This window comes from Paralichthys olivaceus, chromosome 10 (assembly GCF_024713975.1).
Source record: "Paralichthys olivaceus isolate ysfri-2021 chromosome 10, ASM2471397v2, whole genome shotgun sequence".
In the NCBI taxonomy this organism is placed as follows: Eukaryota; Metazoa; Chordata; class Actinopteri; order Pleuronectiformes; family Paralichthyidae; genus Paralichthys; species Paralichthys olivaceus.
In genome coordinates, this window is record NC_091102.1 from 3,192,547 (window position 1) to 3,213,957 (window position 21,411).

General features: G+C 43.0%; 1 protein-coding gene across 4 annotated transcripts in view; it reads left to right on the forward strand.

The window, feature by feature from the left end:
- itprid2 (ITPR interacting domain containing 2) overlaps window positions 1–21,411 on the forward strand; it is a 28,505-nt gene that overhangs the window by 2,916 nt on the left and 4,178 nt on the right. Inside the window, exons 2-16 of one of the 4 annotated variants that reach the window (XM_069533717.1) lie at window positions 1,283–1,410; window positions 2,739–2,903; window positions 3,928–3,970; window positions 5,649–5,698; window positions 5,898–5,951; window positions 8,847–8,889; window positions 9,389–9,484; window positions 11,695–11,842; window positions 12,059–12,119; window positions 17,287–17,394; window positions 17,541–17,940; window positions 18,034–18,250; window positions 18,565–18,616; window positions 19,268–19,350; window positions 19,444–21,315. In XM_069533717.1, the coding sequence (XP_069389818.1) occupies window positions 1,368–1,410; window positions 2,739–2,903; window positions 3,928–3,970; window positions 5,649–5,698; window positions 5,898–5,951; window positions 8,847–8,889; window positions 9,389–9,484; window positions 11,695–11,842; window positions 12,059–12,119; window positions 17,287–17,394; window positions 17,541–17,940; window positions 18,034–18,250; window positions 18,565–18,616; window positions 19,268–19,350; window positions 19,444–21,315 (3,435 nt within the window). In that variant the 5' untranslated portion in view covers window positions 1,283–1,367. Of the gene's footprint in view, window positions 1–1,282; window positions 1,411–2,738; window positions 2,904–3,927; window positions 3,971–5,648; window positions 5,699–5,897; window positions 5,952–8,846; window positions 8,890–9,388; window positions 9,485–11,694; window positions 11,843–12,058; window positions 12,120–17,286; window positions 17,396–17,538; window positions 17,941–18,033; window positions 18,251–18,564; window positions 18,617–19,267; window positions 19,351–19,443; window positions 21,316–21,411 lie in introns of all 4 variants that reach the window. The other 3 variants (XM_069533718.1, XM_069533716.1, XM_069533719.1) reach the window with 3 other exon arrangements.

Below are 21,411 nucleotides of genomic sequence, written 5' to 3' on the forward strand. Positions count from 1 at the left end.
TCTCCATATGTTTGTCTCATTTTGTTACCGTTCATATATTGATCTAGATTTTTATTTTAGTAAATGTCAATCAACAGTAAATTCATCTCAGTCCCATGTTATCAGTCAACAACACATGTGAGTCTACGCTCTGTGAACTGAGCTCTGTGAAAGTGCTAACATGCTCATGCTAAACGCTCAGTGTTTAACATCTGCATGGTAACAAGTCTGCAGGGAAAGTGCTATACAGTGACAGTGCTAACATGCTGATGCATAGCAGTCAATGTTTCACATCAGCATGCTAACACAGTGCATGTAGCAATGTTCATGTTTCTATCTCGGTTTAGCATATTAGTGTGTTGCTAATTAGCATTGTATTGTAAAGCATTGTAAATATTAAACATTTTACTAGATTATCACATTATTTCATTCATTTTGAGAACATAAATGTCTGAACCAAACTAAATGGAGTCAGTTGTTGAAATAAACACAAGAAATGTGAACTTCCTCGTGGACGTCTGACATTCACAGATGATAAATCATCTGTGAATGTCAAGAAAAAACATTGAAAAATTTCAATAAAACTTCAGACTAGACTGAAGTGATGGACCAACCCATAAATATTTATTACTAAACACCACACGGCTTGCAACGTTCAAATGTTTTCTGGTTTCAATTCCTCAAATATAAAGATTTGGGGATTTTCTCTGTTCTATAATTGTTCAGTGAATATCTTTGGGGTTTTATTTTTATTTTCTGGGGGAAAGTAAGATGTTAGATATCGGATGGGCCTATAGTCCTATAGTCATGTCGAAACTTGTCCTGTCATGAACTGCGCGTTAATTCTGCAAATTTTCCAAATCACAAATACATTTTTAGATTGACTTCCTTCCAGGCAGCCATTGGTATCTGTTCATTTCTGTGAAAATCAATCTGCATAGGCCTGAAACAGTAAACCATTAAAGTCAACATTGAGTCACCACTATTATTTTTGTCAAGTCATGTTATCATTGTGTGATAACACAGTTGAAGGAAGAGACTGTTTTGGAAACTCCCTTTTGGTGAGTTAAAGGACCTTAATGCAAGAAGCTAAAATATTAAAATTACCATTTTCATCAATTTAAATTATAATTATATATATATATATATTAATACACATTTTTACAACATCAATGTTTCCAGTCGTGTGCTTGGTTGTAACCACAGCTGTTTGGGTAAATTCTCATCTTGCAACATCATCATTCTATCTTGGCAGTAAAAACTGAAAATGAATGAGGATTTCTGTCTCTCATTTTCTCTCCAGGTGTGTTACCTGTTGCTGATGTAACTGTAGAGTTGTCAGTCTTCTCTGACTGACTGAAGCCAACCAGACACGCAGGTTGGCAGATATGGAGAGTGGTGCTCTGGAAATGGACACCAGTGCTGCTGCAGGTGGGTTGTCTTACTGTAATGGTTGAAGTATATCACCCAGTGAAAGCCTTGGCTTGGTTTTAATAGCTAAATGTAGCATTGGAGTAGTTGAAAGATCCAGCTCCTGTCATTCCAAGCAGAAAAACATGAATGCAAACAGTTCACTGGTTTAAAAAAAATGATTTTACGAAACATAAGTTGAAATGAACACTTTTGCAACACGTGTGGTGTCAGTGAAAGGGCTGATTGAGATGTGGGGCTGTCAGTCACTGCTTTTGATGATAATGATGCATGCATGTTTGAAAATGCAAATTCTGGTGACACAGTTCAAAGTTGAGCTTCAGGGGACTGTTCCACACGGATGTAGTTTGCCACCTGCTCAGTCCTGTTCTTGTTGTTCATTCTCAAACTGGTGGTTAAAAAAACAGTTAGTTGACCTATTTCCCGGCAGAGCGCTGTCACATCCGATCACTCGGCCTCACTCGCCTGCTGTGTGTGTGGTGCTGCTGCACTTGTATCTTTGTGAGGACCATTTTGAGCATAGACTACAGAATCAGGACATTTTTACAGTACACTGCTCCTCCCCACCCTTCACTGGTTACCAGTGGCTGCCCGTATCCACTTCAAGACACTAGTACTTGCGTACCGTGCTGCGAATGGATCGGGCCCAGCATACATCCAGGAAATGGTCAAACCTTACACCCCAGCCAGTCCACTCCGCTCTGCATTGGCCAATCGGCTTGCTGCTCCCTCACTGCGAACAAGCCCCCAATTGAAATCAAGACAGCAGAAAGTCTACACATATTCTGCCGCAGGCTAAAGACACATCAACTACACCTTGGTTAAGATGATAGTGGTCTAATAATATTAAGTTTAGTTGCTTTTCATGCAGAACTTTGTAGTTAGGCTTTTTTTTAAGCTAATGTTCTTACATGGTTCCTTCTGTTCTGTGTTGGTACCCTGAAGGTTAAATGCACTTATTGTAAGTTGCTTTGGATAAAAGCGTTAGCTAAATGGCATAAATGATGTAATCATTTTTGGAAAGCGAGGAGATTTTGATCGGTCCTCCCTTTTTAAAAAGGCTGTTTGAGGGTTCAGACTTGGTTTTAGGGTTAGGGTTAGGTTAGGGTTAGGCATTAAGTTTGGATAGTTAAGGTCAGGGTAAGAGGGGAATGTATTATGTCAATGAGTGTCCTCACCAAGATAGAAATGCAAACGTGTGCATGCGTGTGTTTTGTTACTGAATCAGTTGTAGTTTCTGTTTGTCATGTTGAATACCTGCCAAACCTGATTGATGACTTCACACAAGGCAGGCTGACAGTCAAATCATTTGCTTCATTGATCATCAGATCCCAGAGTGCCGTCAGACTGCAGTATAGCCAGTCTGCGGCGTCGGGCCTGGGCCCAGAGCAGAGATTCCATCTGGCCCGAATCACAACAAGAGCACTGTGAGCCCCAGGGCCCCCAAGAGAGCCAGAGAGGCAGGGATGAGCAGGAACCCTCAAAGGAACCAGGTTGGACTGAGCTCAACTGTCACCAGTGTTGTAATTGTGGATATTTTTAATGTGAACTGTATATAAAAAGACAAATATTTCACATTAACTCAATTTTTTAGGTAGGTCCAATATTCACCTCCTCACCTCAAACACGTTCTTAATCAGTCAGAGCTGAATAGGTTGTCAAACAGTTTTATCTCCTCTCAGTTATATCAGCATCACTTTATATGTTGGCTGATAAGTAACATGAAATAGACAGTGGTATAGTGCATTTAAAACATCTTAGAAAACGAGGTGCGACGTGAAAATACTGCGACCAACACTCTGATTGCATCATAGTGAAAAACACAACTTTTCTTCAGCAATTATTTTGCTAATTGATGAATTGTTTAAGGAATTCATACTCACTCACGTCTTGAGCTGTTTTCAGACATGGACTCCAGGAAGTGTCTTGAAAATTTTCCATAGTTTGCCTTTCACATATGAAGAACACAGCAGGAGATTGTCCCGGTGAGACGGAGAGCATGACGTATAACTTTTGTTTTTGTTAACAGCATATGAACACTGGCATTGGCTCTAATCACCAAAAGCTTGTGAGTCTTGCTGTTTAGCAAAGTTGATATCTTTGTAAGCATCTCCTTCGTACATGGCACCTGATTTTCCTGCTGTATTCTCACATGGGCTCACTCTGACATTTTGCTGACCTTTTACTGGGGGGCTGGCAGGAAAAGTCCTGGAAAATGTCTGCTGCGTCTGAATCAACAACATTTACGCTCTCACATACATCCCCTCCGGAAAGTTTTAGGCAAATCTCTGGAGTTCAGTGCATGTCTGAAAGCAGCTTTATATTCGTATTTTTGAGTCTGTTGGTCGAGAAACCAGGAGCTGTCATCTAGAAACAGCAAAGTGGAGAGAAGTTATATAGAGTTATATATTTGAGTCTGTCAGCAGTGTAATGGTTTTATAGTATGTTGTAATCACTTGTGCATGAAACCTATTACTGCTGACGTATTGCTTTAACATGCTCATCTGTCTCTGTCAGGACGAGTTCCTAACAAGATCACCAGCTGGCTGATTGAATGCAGGTACAGTTCCCAACTGCCTAAAGGACCATACCAATGTTTTTCTACTGTTGTAGCCTGTTCACCACATATCATTTAGGATAAAGCAGTGCAGAGTTTTCATCAATCTGCGCTTGATCAAAGTAAAAATGACTATTTGTTGACAGTGATGGATTATTTCTTGCAGCGACTTTCTGGTTTCTGCAGGTTCATGTTCTTGGTAGTGAACTGAAACAAGTGAATCTATAAAAAGAACAAAATGAATATGAACTGACGGATGGTTAAAAAAAATGATCAGCAAGAGTGGAGGTTGTTTAGGCTGAGTAAAGCATGAACAGCAGGCAGCATGGCCTTTTGTGTCCTGACTGACTGGTTGAGCAACAGACTTTCTAACTGGTTTTCTTGCTGACTGGTGTATTGATGTGTTTTCTTAGTGTCTACAGGTGTGTGTGTGTGTGTGTGTGTGTGTGTGTGTGTGTTATCAGGTACTGACGTAGAACCAACACGCAGCCAACGCCTAGACTTACAACACACAGAACAAACACACACACGCTCACACACAGCAGACCAACGCCCAGAGATAGGGCACATAGAGCTGTGAATGAGAAGCGAGGGGGGGGGATGAAAGAAAGAAAGGAAGGAGCTGACATGAGACGGAAAGGACGACAGAAAAAAGAACAGAGGGCAAACAGAGGAGGGGTTCCTTCTGCAGAGTCAACACAGTTATCGTACAGACGTGCACATACAACACGTGCGCAACCGTCTGGCTCTGACGTGACTCCTGCAACATCGCCGTGGTGACATGACCGGCAGAATCAGAATCGCCGGTCACTACAGCAACAGCCACCGGGCAGAGGCCAGTGGCCAACATGGCTGCCAGTAGAAAGTGGGAGGACTTGTGAACATTGCAGCTGCGCACTATTATACAACCATCCATCTGTGTGTGTGTGTGTGTGTGTGTGTGTGTGAGAGAGAGAGAGAGTTTTAAATGGAAGCATGAAGTTTGTCCCATTGATAAGAGCTGCAGGTTGTGCAACAGCTCACAACCGTTAGCTTACTGCTACTGTAAACTAGCCTGAGCTGTCAGCTGGTCATCCTGGGATACATGGTCGGGTCAGTAGAGCTCCTGGGATGGAGGACAGGATTTAGCCCGGGATTTGTCTGGGTATGTCAGCCTGGCCTGACCAGGAGTTAGTCTGGGATAGTCAAAATTAGTCTAAGCCTTAGCCTGACATCCAGTTAGCCTCGTTAATTAGCCTTAACTGATAGCATACTCAGGGGTTTCTGTATGAAAGTGCCGCCAACATTTTAGCCTGTGATGCTAGTTTATGACTTATAAGATAGCATCAACTAGCTTATCAATATACTGACCAATCAGCGTCGATTCAACCATGTGCTTCTTTGTTTATATATTGGATTAGGTACTAATGTGTGCGACAGGACATTATAAACTATCTAAATCTGTGTAAGCGCTTTAAATAATATACTGTCATTGTTTTAAATGTAAGGACAACTGGACAGTTTGATTGTAAGTTTTGAAAACTGGGTATTTACTTTACTTTTTTACGGTTAGGCTACTGTTAGCTAAGAGGAGCTGACCTGACCTCACTGATAGAGTGGTCTGTTGGATCTGTATGCTTTAAAATGGTTCGTTTATGGTCGGGGTTGATGTATAACTCCGTCTCCACCGTCTCATTTCCAGGACTCCTCTTGGAGCGTCTCTAGATGATCAGACGGCTTCACCGAACAGAGGTAACCAAACTCTTCTGCGTGTGTTGTTTGTTATGTTGCCTGTCGGGACACTTAGTTTACTACACTTACAAGCAGTCATTTTAAAGCTGGGTTCACCTTGTAGCGTAATGTCCCGACTCTATGCATCAGATATGGAAACGTTACTGAGAGGATTTCATAACCGCCCCCCTTTGTGTGTTCTGTGCATGTGTGAGAACAGGAGCGCTGAGGAACGGCTGCAGCTTTGAAGATGACCTTTCACTGGGAGCTGAAGGTTAGCGCCGAGAAAATTCACAATGCAAACAAGATTAGAGATTTCTGCTCATTGTTAACAGTTTCCCCTCATGTTCTGCTAATTGAATGTTTTAACTGACACCGCCAATCCAAGGGGCATTTTGACATTATGGTCAAACACTGAAGATTTAAATCAACCTCACCCTCATATTGTCAGTCAACTCATTAACTACAAACCTGGCTATAATGGAAATAGAGACGTATCACTGAAACAAAGGGCAGACCATGATTTTGCATACTCAGCTCCACAAAGTTTCAAAAATGTTTAACTATGACGCTTATACTTAAATATCTTAATCATCTATTGCACAAAGCTGTTTAAAGACTCCTTTAACAGTTTAATATCAATTCTGGGTACTTCAGAGCTCAGGATAAGTCAGTATCTAATTTTAAGATGTTCGTATCAAACCAGCGCCAGGTCTTGCTCGTGCTCTGAGTGCGACTCAGTGTTCAAATGAAGAAGTTCTGACTGATTTGCATCGCAAAATTGTCCATCCTGTTTACATGACCAATTTGTTGTAGCCACACATCCGTAGATTTGTAGGTACTACACAGAACTGGGTAAAGGCTGGGTTCAAGTTTAGCTGGGGACAAACTGAGAAGCTCACTTTCACAAGATATGTTATTCTGAGACTTCCCATGTGAGTCTGAGGTGACTGCTCGTACACATTGTGTAACTGTTCACAGTGAAAAGGTGTATTAATGCATAAGCATCCGTTTGCTTAAAGGTTTTTGGCACTAAGGGAAAAGGTATTTTAAAAATAACAAACATATGATCTACTGCAGAACGTCTTGTTCTACTTGTCTCTCAGATAACTGCATGTTTGGTGTTAGTTTAATGCTGCAGAATGACTTTGGGAACGACGCCTGCCTGATGTTCTTGTCTGATGAATCAGGATCTAATCAAGTGCCCAGAACATTGTAAACATTACATGCACGCTGCAAATAAGAACAAGTAGAAACCACGTGCCTAAAGCAAAACTTCTGCCAGACAGCTCGCATTGTGTTTGCTCTGAGCACATCACTCCCCACATGGAAATGCTGAACTCAACACAGCAGAGAGCAAGGAGTGACAATAAAACCTCACCATGTAGGGGGGGGATCGTGGACGTAAAGTCTTGAGGTGGGGCTTTTCAAAACAGCAGCGTCAGCAACCAAGTGAACAGAGGGGTGCGTTGGATATATATCCCTGGATGTACGGTATGTTTTGGATTTAAAGAATAGGCCATGAGAGATAGATAGATAAATGTGAGAGGATTTAATTTTAATTCAGCTGCCACCAAAATATGCTTTTCATAATTATATTTTTTACACAACTCAACTACCAAAAATATTCAAAGTGATAAAGTAAGGACTGCCCCCCCCCTCGTTTCTAACCTGAGTCAGTCCCCCTCAGTGTCTGACTAACACAACAGTGTCAGTAGAATCAACAGAACATCTTCATTCCTTGCTGCTGTTTCTTTATGGAAGAAAAGCAAACAGTCACAGAGGTGTGGAAACACCATGCATGCATGATTGACAGTCCTTAGCGCGGGTGTGCGTGTGTGTGTGTGCGCTGTCATCATTCCTCTGATCTGCTGTGAATACCTCAGCAATGGCTCTGATAGCATGAGGGTGTATTTGTTATTGAGTGAACAATAGACTGTAATGACTTTTGTTGCAGAACACTGCGTGTGTGTGTGTGTGTCTGTGGGTTTGTGTGTGTGTGTGTGTCTGTGGGTTTGTGTGTGTGTGGTCGGAGGGTCAGCTGATGGATTCCAGGACTGAATAGACGCTAATGAGCTGATGCTGAGAGGTTAGAGCCAGCAGAGCCAAACCTGCATTTGATTGTCTGTTTTTCTCTCAATACATTACGATGAATACATAATGCTGCAGAGTTGTGTAAGTTGTTAGCCTCTTTAGTTGAGTACCTCTGTGGACGTCCTGCCTAAAGCTCCCCTCGTGTTGTCGTCCTACAGTTAAAGCCTTAATCACCTTGACAGTGATATTTGTCAGAATGGCTTTTTGTCCTGTTTGGAGACGTCATGTAGGGGCAGGTCCTGATGGACTGCAACGATGTCAAACTTTATCAGGAGAGGATGGTAGGGGATTAAAGTGTTCATGTGGGAAAAAGGTGGAAGTGAATTAGTAAATTAAAGGAGTGAATAAGTGAATTATTGTAAAGAGGTGAGTCATTGTAATGTTTGGGTTCATTAATCCAGCTGTCCATCAGAGAAGAAAACACTGGGTTAAAAGAGGGATGAGGAAATTCAGCTGACATTTAATGGAGAAGAGAGACGCTCACTCAGACAGACATTAGCAGGACGACAGGTCTCGACAGGTTCTTCTTACCTGGAAAAGAAAACAACTGTCACACCTGCAACTGCTGGTGACTTTCACTGCTCCGACTGAGTGAAGGTTAACCTGCCTCAGCTTTATCTATGAAGCCAGAAAGTATCAGTTATAAAAAAATTAAAGTACACTTTTAAATTTTGGTTTTGCAGCTCCTCGGTTTTAGCTAAAGGCTGTTGAATATACTCACTCATTTGATTTTGCTTCAATAGGTGACTTGTTTTAACGTGAGAATCTTGTGATAGGGTTCTTGAATGTGTTCTTTTATAGGCTACATGATATGCTCATAAAACTGAGACTTAAGCTAACACATTCCATGCAAAGTCCTTTTCGCCTGTCAGTGTTTTAAGTTATATTGAGACCAAATATACAGAAATAATAGAATTGTTTTTCTACGGCAGTGTAAAGCTAGTTATTAAATATGATGAGTAAATATGTATCTGTATCCCAGTTTGGATGCTTGGTTGGAAAATGATTATAACAATAGTTATAATAATAATATTTTGTTGTGTTAAATCTTAATTCATTGTTCTTCTCTATGCAGCCAACCATCTCCAGTCCAGTAACAACAATAAAACAGATTCCTGGTGAGTTCACTTTTCTCCCTACATTCAGTCAGTCAGCTCAGATGATAAACTGATAACAGATCAGTTAACTGACATGAAATCATGAGGTGAAAATTCTAAAGAAGCACTTACTGGTACCAGTTTCTTAAATATGAATATGAGTTAGTTTCCCAGGTTGTTATGATGGTTAGCTCAATATTTTTGTGTGTTTGTTTGGTGCTTGGAAAACGGCAGCAATTTGAATATGTTAAACTTGGGCTTTAGGAAATATTGACACTGACTTGATAAAAGAAAGATAAAAGAAAAAATAATGGTCGTACATATCGATAATGAAATATAACAGCTGACAAATTTGTGATTGAACAAATAAAAAATACGCAAAAAGGTAGTGAGTGAACTTGGGACTTAGATTTAATGCATAAAGTGTCAGCTGGTTGGTAACTTAGATTCTCCCCTCTCTACCCTGTGTGCGTGTGTTTATGTTTCTGTGGGTGTGTCTATGTTAATGTGGCGTGTTCAGTTTTGGTCTTGCGGCTGAACAGAAGAGGAGTCAGTATAAAGAGAAGGGAAGAAGTATGAACTCTACAGGATCTGGGAAGAGCAGCACCGTGTCCAGGTCAGTTCACCTCGCCGGGCTTCAGTCACACTTCATGTCACCTTGTACAGAAAGTAACGCAGTAATCTCAGGTAGAGAGGGGGGCGGAGACACGGGCTGTTCTAAAGCTTCAAACCAATTAAATGTTAAGACTAGAGATGCACAACAAACTCAACCAGAGGTGTTGTTATGGAGGCTCAGGGATGTAGAGCACTGGTTCTCACTAAGGAGTCCAAAGATTATTAAAGGAAGTTAAAACATTTAAAACAAAGTTTTATTTATTTATTAAATTATTACTGTTTCTTTAAATAAATATTGAATTGTATTTTAACAGATTTACGTCTCTTCAGGCCCATAAAAATACTTATTATACATGCTTAAAGAAAATTTATATTCTTTCCCTATAATCTGTAGGATTTACGTAAAACAAGACATTTTTAATATCACTTATTGTCGGCTTTTTTTTTTTAGCAGTAGCCGGTCACATCCTGTTTAATGGGTTTATTTACACAGAAGTCCAAACACATATCTTATAATCCACAGGGTTTCTGCAGGTCTTAAAAAGTCTTAAAGTACTGAATAAAGGACGTAAACGTGGATTGTATTTTAAAAAACTTGTATTTGAATATAAACATTTGGTGAACACTGCAATGTTTACTGTTTACTCTCTTACAGCCAAATCAATGTATGGCTGTTGCTAACTCAAGTGCTTATACTAACCTCACACTTCCCACTGCTACTTTTTCCACATTTACTGGTAACATATGTTTGGTGGTTCTTATTGTGAAGAAGCCACAGGAAATGCAGATTGTCATGTAGGTTGGTCTCTACTGTAATCGTTAAATTATCCAAATGACCGTGTTGATTTTGATAACCCTCTTTTGTCATTGGATCAGTTTATATTATATAATATTCTGTGAAATGCTGGACCGAGAAGCCACAGTGATATGTTAGATGAAGAGCTACTTCATTACTGGGTATTTGTACAACGGCAGACTTTTCTCAGGCCTCATTTGACTGGTTTGAACAGCTCACATTGTCACTGCTCTGTCAGAAATGTGTATAATGTTTTGCAGATATTCTCATCGAAGCAAGTTTTGACAATAAACTAACATCTTTAAAATCGGAGCCTCGGTAGAGGTTTGATTGAACTAACAGTCTGTGGCAGATAACTGTGTCTCAGGAAGGTGATTATTGGTTGGCGGGAGGTGTGGGTGATGGTGCTGAGGTTTGGGCGGTGCTCTAATGTGTGTAAGGGGCTGTGGACGCTGCATCATGTGTAACCCATCGTCTGGTGTATGTTGTAAATACAAAGTTTGGTGTGTGGCAACATTTGCAGCAGATTAAGGGATTTTTTTAAGGATGAAAAATATTCAGACAACAGCGCCGACGTAGAGAAACGCCACAAGTTACGAACAGACAATAAAACCTTCAGGGAGCCACTTCCACTGAAGGATTTGTTCAAACAAACGGATCAAGTCGTAAAAACATATATTCAGGTGCCTGTATCAACATCGAAATCGTTCTTGCTTGCTGTGAATGTTCCACCTGAACCCACTACATCCAGTCTCTCCAGGAATCTAGGAACCCCTAATCACAAGAATTCATTCATCATTTATTGGCACCACTCATCCACTGCACACCCAGGCTGTGTTGCTGCAGTGAAGAAACTGTGACAAAGTTTCTGCAACTAACCATCAAATGCATAAAATAAAAAAATGTAGAGTCTGACCAATTTACTGGTTAACCTATAAAAGTCAGCTGATATGAGCCTTTCAAAGACATACTCGTATGTTCTGGGCGTTTCTATTTGAAAACTTTTATTCTACAGAATAAACACTGCAGAAAAGATGTGCATATATTTTTACAACAATGTAAAAGCAAAGTGAGCTCCTGGAGGGACTGGTCCTCTACTGCTGGGTGGGTCTCCTGAGGAGCTGAGCCATCGCACTTAATAACCTCCTCACTACCTAGAAACAATACAACAATCCCATTTACCCACTAACAGCAGGCTCTGTGTGAGAAGTACTAACTGGCTGTCTGTGTTTTCGTAGAGTTTCAGAGGTGTTGGAGCAGACAGACGAGCACCCAGAGGAGATCCTACTTAACCTGCGGTTAGACTGACTAAACTAGCCAGCAGACTAACTCACCGGCTAAATGACTGAGCGGTAAACTGACTCACTGGCCGAGTTACTGACTGACTGTATGTGTGTGTGCGTGTGTCCCCATAGTGTGTCGGAGCTGCTGGACCTGTACGAGGAGGATCCTGAAGAAGTCCTGTTGAATCTTGGTTTTGGTCGTGAAGAACCCGACCTTTCCTCGAAGGTTCCCTCCAGGTTCTTCAATAGCTCCTCGTCAGCGCGAGGCATCGACATCAAGGTACTAACGACAGCAACCTGAACCAAAGTCCTACAAACCTTTGTGCTGATTTATCGTCTGGATACTTAAAACTCGTAGACTTAATGGTTGTGCTACAGGATACGTTTAAAGTCTAGCATGCATCACGTTAAGTCAGTGCTGCGCTCGCCGCATTAGGTCGGACGCACCTGTTGATACTGTTTTACAATGACATCACTGTCTGTGGCTCACCTGCAGGTCTACCTAGGAGCCCAGATGCAGCGCATGGAGCTGGAGAACCCCAACTACGCTTTGACTAGTATGTCCATTTATGTCTCCTGCATGGGTCCTACTGTTTATGACTCGACTGTCCACAGCCTCTACTGTGTTCTACTGCGTGTTCTGTTGTCTGATTCACCCAAACACATGGTTACTGCAGTGAAAGGTTCACGGAGCCAGTGATGAGGCTCAGAGGTTCACTTCCCGAGACTGTAGACAGAGGAAGTGAAGTTCAAAGTGTGTGTGTGTGTGTGTGTGTGTGTGTGTGCGTGCGTGTCCTGTTCCCAGTATTATTGTGTCGTTTTGTAGGGTCCTTCAGCCCTTTTAGCTGTTCTGCCAATTGCCTGGACAACACCGGCAGCAAGGACAAAGATCTGTTTGTCCCGGACACTCTCTCTCTCTCTCTCTCTCTCTCTCACACACACACACACACACACACACACACACACACACACACAGCTGATTCTTTTCTTCTTGACAGTTTAATTTCCTTGGTTCTGTAAAAAAAAAAAAAAAAAAAAGTTCAACCAAAGATCCTCTGTGTGAGAAGATGAATCACTCCACAGTTGAAAGTTTTTTTTAAAGATCGATTTGTCACCTCGATTATTTGACCAGTTTGAAACTGTTGAGTGTTGCACAGCCAACACTTCTACTTCCACATGGAACTACTTGTCTCTAACTAAGAGTTATATCTGTGCCGTTCTGGTTGATAAGTTTCCTTGTTTGTTTTTCAGAGCAGTAAATGTATACTTGCCTCTCTGCCAAGGAGGTTATGTTTTCATCAGCAGTCGATTGTTTGTTAGTTTGTTAGTTTGCAGCATTACACAAAAAGTACTGGCACATTTTTTCCTGAAACTTGGTGGAAGGGTGTGGTTTGGGTCGGGGAACAACCCATTTCATTTTGGTGCTGATCCAGGATTTTATTTTCACTTTCTTTGACATTGTGAGACATTTTCACTAATTTCAAGGAGAATAATTAGATGAAAAACATCATATTCAGGGAACTGACATCTAAGAGTATGTGCAACTTTCTGCAGCTTGATTAAATTTGGGACTGTTGAGCCGTTACGCTATACTTAGTGCTATTCTAGTCGACCTTATGTGACCCGTCCATTTTGCAGCGTCTTCCATTTCTGGTTTTGTCCTTTAACTTGTGGTCACTATTGTCGTCTTAAGTAAATACATGTGAAGAGTCGTGGCCCTGATGGTTTCACACAGCCTCCTGCACATTTTTCACAATCCACATTTTTTTAGGGAGGTTGCTGTGACTCACTGTGTGATTCACTAATCGAAAGGTCGGTGATTTGATCCCTGGCTCCTCCTCCACATGTGGCAAACTGAACTTCAAAAATTACTCTTTCAGAAGTAGTTTGTTTATAAATCCAAACCTTTAACCATGAGGCTTGACAACAACTATTCCACTGCAGCTACATAAAAAGCACAGTTTCACCAGCATGCAATAGCAAAAATAAAGCAAGAGACGTAATCTTTAGATAAGCAGCGCCTGAAACCTGCAGCTGGATACATGATACATCGTTTTAATAGACAACAAATTATATACAAACCTCATTAAGAATTTAAATCTTATAATTAATTCAGAATTAAATTCTTATGGGATTATAGAGGAAGATTGACAGCCCTAATGTGAATGAACATCTCACTCTCTTCCAGCTCTGGCTGCCCCTCAAGCTATATGTTTCATTGTGAAACTATTCCTACACTGCAGTGTTATCACAAGCAGCAGATGTTCAACTACACAAAGCAACACAATCCCACCTCTGGTGTAGACAGGAAGCTCATATACAAAACATCAGAGCCATAGAACGTCCTTGTAACTGAAGCATGCTGCCGGTAGCCCGGCTGCAGATTTAATTCTCTGTATATTATTTGGTCTAAAACCTGATGCAATGCATCATGGACACTGAAAGTGGCATATTGTTTCCAGCTGCTTATGTCGGGAGTTCCTCCCTAATTCCCTTGTTATCTGCAGATAACAACTAAATGAGGCACAAGTGGTTCCTTTCTGAGGAGAGGAGTGCCCATGTCTGTCTGGTAAAAAAGAAGCGAGTGAGATCAAATCAAAAGATGTGCTTAGAGAAAGGGATCAAGCTGAAGAGGAGTTAGTTCACCATCAGAACGCTCCTCACTTGCTAACACCCGTCACGTTAACGCGCTGTCAAAAAAGATATCCATCTTTGGTGCCCCTCTGTGGTAGCGTAAGAAAAAAGACACGGGGAGGGAGCTGTGTAGCAGCACATGCAGCCGAGGCAGTTGTCCTGTGGTGTGTTTGTTTGTTTGTTGGCTGCTGTGAATGCTGAACTCTGGTGTAAACCAAGCAAACCCAGCGAAGACCGTGTAGAAAGAAGAGTGTTGGTCTGATTCCTGGTGGACTCTAGAGCTGTTTAAAAGCACCTTCGATGAGCTGACAGCTGAGTCACGAAAGGAGGAATAATATAACACATTCCTTTTTCATTCATTAATGTGTAACTGATTTATTACATTCTTCAAATAACTTTCCTACTTCCTCCTAGTATCCAGAAATGAAGCCAAAATATTAGAGATATGAACGCTGCACATCTGTAGCTGGAGTTTGTGCGGTTGTGAGAGGACGTAGCCGCTGTATCAAGGTCAATACACTCGCTTGACCAATCGTGGTTTCATTCTATTGCAGTTGGAAAATGATCTGCATAAGCATGTAGATCTCTGTTGCAGGCGTCTTATTTTGAGAACACTTCCCAAGTAGTATTTATTCATCTGTTTGATGTTGTGCTAATTATCTCTTGTCCAGTTGTTTAACAGCTTCCACACAAAACAAAATCAACAGTAGTTAACGAGTTTGAAAACAAACCGCTGAGTTGAGGTGAAAACACACCCTCAGACCGACCCAGTTTTTAATTGCATTGTTTACTTTTTCTTACAGTTAAAATGTCTGCCAGAGGAATGATTGGAGATATTGCAGAATGCTTTCTGATTCGATCCTTCCTGCACTTGCACACAGTTTGCAGGTTGTTCCAAACATCTTAAAGAACTTTGTGGATTTAGTGTCAGTGTTTTCTGTCTCTTCGTGTGATTCCAGGCGGATGATGTTGAGATCTGGGCTCTGTGGGGTCAGACCATGTTCCGGGACTCTTTGTTCTTTTTGTCTCTGCAGATCTTTATGAGTCTGGCTGCAGGTTAAAGGTCATTGTCATGCTGCAGAAATATTTTGGGACTGATGCCGATTCCTCCTGGGTGAGACTGTGTGATGAATAAGAATCTAAACATCTAGTGACTGAAACTTTTCTGTCTGTGCTTAACGTATTTATAAAGATGCCAGTGTAGCATCGTCTACCTCAAAATGGCAAAAGGGTTTATGGTTCATTTCAATGAACACACTTGTTAAAAAAAACTGTTCATACAGATCCAGATTAGATCTGTGAACTGCTCCTTAAACGGTCTCTGTTCTGTCTGTGGTTCCTGGAAGCTTTCTTCTTTTCCAGAACATTCTCATACTGTCCCATCGTTTCCCTGGATCCCAGGGAAGTGTGTGTGTGTGTGCGTGTGCGTGCATGTGTTGTTTGTTATGTAAGCCCTGTTCTCACCATCAGAAAGAATCTCTTGGGATGAAGAGTAGTAAAAAGAGAGCGTACGTGTCATTTTCTCTTATTCCTCACTTCCTGTTTGAGGATCCTAAAAATGAGCGTTAGTGCAGAGTCAGCAGTCGACAGGAAACACACACACAGTATTAATATCGTCACACATGGCTGCTGTAATAAGAGGTTCATGTTCTGAAGTCGTCTGCAGATGTGCCTGAAATGATGCGGCTGTTCGACTGACTCATATGTAGTTTGTGTGTTTTAACTTCAGTGTTTTCTCTACTTTCGTTTTCGTTGCTTGTTTTAGATTTTTTTAAATGTGCAATCATTTTTTTGGCAGCAGAAAAAACTATTATTACGCTTCCTCTCATGTTCGAACAATGAGAGGAAGCGTCTGCCATCTTTATGTACAGTCTATAATCTATAGATCCACGCGACACATGTATCATTACAATCACATTGTAGATATGTATCATGTTGTGTCATACCTGTGTGCTCATATTTAAAAATGAGTTATGCTTTCCAGGAAATGCCAAATGCGAGTTTATGCAATTATAAATTCCCTGTAAATTCCCAGAGATGTAACTGAATGCCACGAAGGACACTTATCAACCACCAGATCAGCAGCTAGAGGTAGGGATGATGTCAGAGGTCAGCCAGTAAGCGGCAGCAGGCCTGGGGGTCGCTGTATAACATCAGAGCCAGTTATGAGGCATTTACAGAGCATCGGACAGAAGACAGATCTCCGTGTTTCATAACAGACTGACAAGTATTTGGACAGCGAGCGATGAAGCGGAGGAGGGGAGGAAGGAAGGAAAGTATGCAAGTCATCATCCTGTTAAAGATGAGAGTGACAGCTTGACTTGCATAACCATAGAAGAAGAAGAAGGGGCGCTGGGTGGAGTGACATTGATGGCTGGGTTCAGTCCCAACATGGAGCTTTTTGTTTATCAGTCTTTTAATGCAGAAACTCCAAAATTCTTCATTTAAAACAAGCGTAACAGTCTCATCTGTTTCCAGTAATAGAGAATACATTTCTTCACCATGGTGCAGTGATGGAGCTTATGTTGTATCTGAAATCGCTCCCTCGTTCATTAAGCCCCATGCGAGACTCAAACACAAACATTTACGGATGTTTGGAGGAGTACGACTGAATATTTTGTCGTGGACTGCGCAAATATTGCACCATATAGGAAAGAGGATTTTCCAGAGAGGTCGGATAATCGTCCTCTACCTGTTTTTATGCTTATTTTAGGTTTGTAAGTAGAAATGCTTGATAAATCATAGGAAGTTCAAATATAGCAAATCAATACATAAAAAAACCATCTCCTCATTTTTATGAAGCAGTTGTGGATATAAATGCTCGTGAATTAGCTGAGGATGAGAATGAGTGTGTAAAGTGGATGTTTTTTGGAGGGAGTTCTTTAAAAACAAAGCTGAGCGACACCAGGAAACATCCAGTGGCTTCCTGATACTTGACATGTTCGACCTCACTGACACTTCTTACCCTTAAAAGAACAAGTCTTCCTAACATTGTGGGAAATCCTGTGTTCTCAGTTTCAAGTCCTCAAACTGTCAGCGACCATAACACAGCCAGTTTCATTTGCTTCCATTTTATTTTTGAACTCTCAGGTCGTTTCCGTCAGATCGAGGTCTTAACCACCGTAGCTAACGAGTTCTTCCAGCTCTACAGTCAGGTCTCCGGTCAACCTGTCCAACGCATCAACTCCAGGGACCAAGGTAAACACAGCTGCTACTGTCAATTCTCAAACTGGGAATTTATTATTTGTGTGACTTAGTGGACAAAGCTCATACTTCAAATTTGTCCTATTTTACAGTTAATATAAATGTTATTTTCTGATCTGTTCTTCCTGCGTCTCTCCCAGGAGGAGGAGGAGATGGAGGAGCAGGTGAAGAGCCGACTCCTCCTTTGAAGAGGAGCAACTCGGCTCTGAACGTCGCCAAACTCCTCAAGAAGACCATCAGCAAACATAACCTGCTCGCGGCCGCCTCGGAGTCGCCTGAAGCACAAACACCTAAACAACCCACGCGGCTGAACGGACACAACCCGTCCAATCACACGCACACCAACGGTCACGCACAAGCTGGTCCGGAGCAGGACTGTCCCAGGACCAGTCCTGACCAACAGGTGGAGACAGTCAGTCAGAAACAACAAGAAAGTCCACAGAAACAGCCGTCTTCCCGCAAGAAGGACAGCTGTCCGCTGGCGACTGTTACCGAGGAAACCAACGGGGATGCCGAGACAGATTCGCTGACGGACAACAGGTACTGCTGGACGCACTGGTAATGGTAGCTAATGTTAATTAGCTTATATTTAAAAAAAATGCTTTGCTGACTAACAATCGACTTTCCCGTCAGTCCTGAAAAGAGCGGCACTGGATCACCAGCCAATGGAGACCATCAACCAGAGTCGGCGGTTCTTCAGTCAGCCAATCAGAGAATAGAGGAGGGCCCTCAGGTGGTCAAAGAGGAGAAGAGCCTGACCTCAACCCCGGTGAAAACTCCTCACAGCCTGGTCCCACCTCAGCTGGCTCAGCTTCGCACTGAAAACGCAGACTCCTTCGATATGGAAGAGGTACAGAGTTTTGGGTGGTTGTTCTTTTGGGTTCGTTGTACTTTAATTTGGTAATATTTGGGTTCTCCATCCTCCTCCAACACAGAGATGTAGTCGTCTGAAGCGTTCTGACATGTTGTTTAAATCTGCTTCTATGCAGAAGAGTAGTGACATTCTCACAGTCCAACAGTAACAAGAGGTGTTTGAGTTTGTTCTTTGTGCATTCAGGTTTGAAATTTAAACTCCAAGTAGAAAACCTTGTACTGAAAATAACCTGAATGACATTACTCAGCATCTCTTTGTTTTAAAATTCCGTCTGTTGTCTGTTTGTTCAGATCCAGAGTAACGAGGATGAGGGTCCTCCATCCAGAACCTCCAGATCCACAAGTGAGTTTACCGTAACCTCAGATTTCAACCCCAAAGTTTTGAATCCAGCTTCGTCTACATCTTTACTTTTTGTCTTCTTCTTCCTTAACTTTGTTGTGGAATTGCTGTGTGTGTGTTGTTGCATCAGCACCACCTGTAAACCAGAGGGGTAGTGTGAAACCACTGAGAGAAATATGTGCATTTGAGAAGGGGCCCAATTTTGGATCGAGTGGAGACCAGCCCGAGGTCCACAGACTCCAAGAGGGCCCCGATCCCCCAGACTTACTCCATGTCAGTTGGCTCATGTCACGTCCGTTCTGTCCTGGCTGCAACATTTTAAATCAACTGCATTTCTTACAGATTTTTTTTTAATCTTTGTATAAAAAGGGAAAATACATTTTTATGAGTTAAAGAATATCGTGTTTTTTTAAATTACGTTACTTAATTGATTTAGCAAATCAAATTCGGCCCTGAGTCTAAAATCAGTCAGATATTCTTAAACCAGATTCAAATGCTGTAGCTTCTGTCTTTTGATTTCATACATATGATCTAGTGAATATGTTTGTGCATGTCCTGTCTCATTATGATCATGTGAATCAGTCTGCTCATCCATCTGCTGGACAGATGAGATACTGCAGGGCTAATCATTATGTTTTTGAATGCCTCTCTTAGATCTGTTGAGGACAGTCAGTCAGCAGTCGGACAGCAGTGGTTTTGCTGAGGAGCCCTCCGCCGACTCCAACAGCTACCTCAAGGTATGTGTGTTGTATTAGACGCTTCCATGATGTTTAATTAAAGCTTTCACCACTTCTACGACGACTGATTAATGGATGATTCATTTTAATCAGGTGCAGGAAAGTAGTGACAGCTGTGACAGCGAGACCACGGTGACATCGCACCCGTCCCAAGATGTGGCCACGCCCCTCGCACTAGACCACCCTGCGTTCGATTTGCCGGAAGCCAGAGAGGAGGAGTCGGCTCCCGGTGATGCTGGGGAGGCTGATGGGAGGAGTAGCTCCAGGGAAGAAGACGGGAATGATGGTATTTCAGAGGAGGTTCCACAGTATACAGCTCACTATTTCACTAGGGACACAGCGGGAACGCAGCCGGTTGAGACCCAAGGGGAGGAGGAGGAGAAGGAGGAGAAGGAGGAGAAGGAGAAGGAGGAGGAGGAGGAGAAGGAGGAGGAGAAGGAGGAGGAGGAGGAGGAGCAGGAGGAGGAGCAGGAGGAGAAGGAGAAGGAGTTAGCCCTACCTGAGGGAGGGGACGGAACTAATCTAGAGGCGGAACCAAAACTGAAACTGGAACCAGAGGCTCCCCATAGCTTGTCTACTGCAGAACAAGAACCACAACTCATGCAGAATCAGCCCGAGACAGCCACAGACACAGAGCCACCGACAGAGGAAGTAGAAACTGTGGACGTGGCCCTTTCTGATGCATATCTTCCTCCTACTCCATTCTCTCCGGTTGTAAATGCTCTGATCCGAGCCAAACACAACCACCTGAGAGGAGCTGGGCCGCACGTGGACCCCATGCCGAGTGAGCCGCCGCTAACCCCAGGGAGAGGTAGAGGAAGGCGTGGCTTGCAGAGGTCCCCCATGCAGAGGTCCTCCTCTCTGCCCTCCTCGCTCCTCTCCCCCTCCAGGGTTGTGTCCTCTGTCAGGATCCAGTTTGGGCAAGGCCAGGCGTCCTGCACCCAGCCCAGGTACTCCTTCAAATACACCCCGGAGGAGGGAGAGGACAAAGAATGGGATGAGGAGGAGGTGGACGGACAAACTAACTGTTTATCTACTCTGATAATAAACCCTCCATCGAACCAGCCACCAAGGCTTCCCACAGATGCTCCCATCCCACCGAAACCCATCCCAAACTACCTGATGAGGTCGCCCTGCTCCCTGAGGAGCTCCAGCCCTCCTCCTGATTGGTCACCAGGAGGCCACACCCACTCCTGGAGCTCCCAGAGCATCCCTGACCTCTCCTCTAACCAGCAGCTGCCAGGTCACTTCCAACAAAACCAGCAAAGTTGGAATCCAGGACAGATGATGTCGGGTTATCCTAATCCCACAGCCCAATTCACAAACCCTAGTCCAAATCCTAGTCCATGTCTTAATCACAACCCATTGCCCTTCACTATGAACTCTCCTCCAGAGTACCCCTCCCCTCTCTATCCATACGCCAGTCTTCCCAACCTCCATTACCACCACAATCAACCCTTGAACCCCCATTCCAGTCTGACCGGTCTTCACCAGCCTACAACTCCCACAATCCCCCCTTTTGGCAGCATCTCCAATTTGCATCAGCCGTCTACTTCCATAGATCCTCATTACGTCAGTATGGGTAACCTGCATCCCAGAACTCCCTTCATGCACCACCAGGGCTGCAACCATCCATACGGCCATCAGTCACCTTATCATGCCGCTCCTCACGGCTCACAGTTTTCCTCGCCTTACCCAGGTTACCATGGCTACAGCACAAACCCACACATGGAATTCTCTCACCCCGTCCCTCAGTGTCGTCCGGAGCACGGCCTCAACCCGGGTTTTGCTCCTCCTGCTCGAGGCTTCCTCCCAGACCTGGCCTCCCCCTTCGGCCAGGGCCACAGCGTCTACACAGGGCTCCATCCTCCAGGTCCTGGACACAGCCAGGGTCCATCCAGCACCGAGATGCAGCTGAGGAGAGTTCTGCATGATATCAGAGGGACAGTTCAGAATCTGAGCCAGGTTAGTCCGTCCCAACCCCTGTCTTTCAAGCTCTTGTTACTTAGGACTGTTGTGTGTGGTTTCAATCCACCTGGTGAGAACTCCTGCTTGTTCATT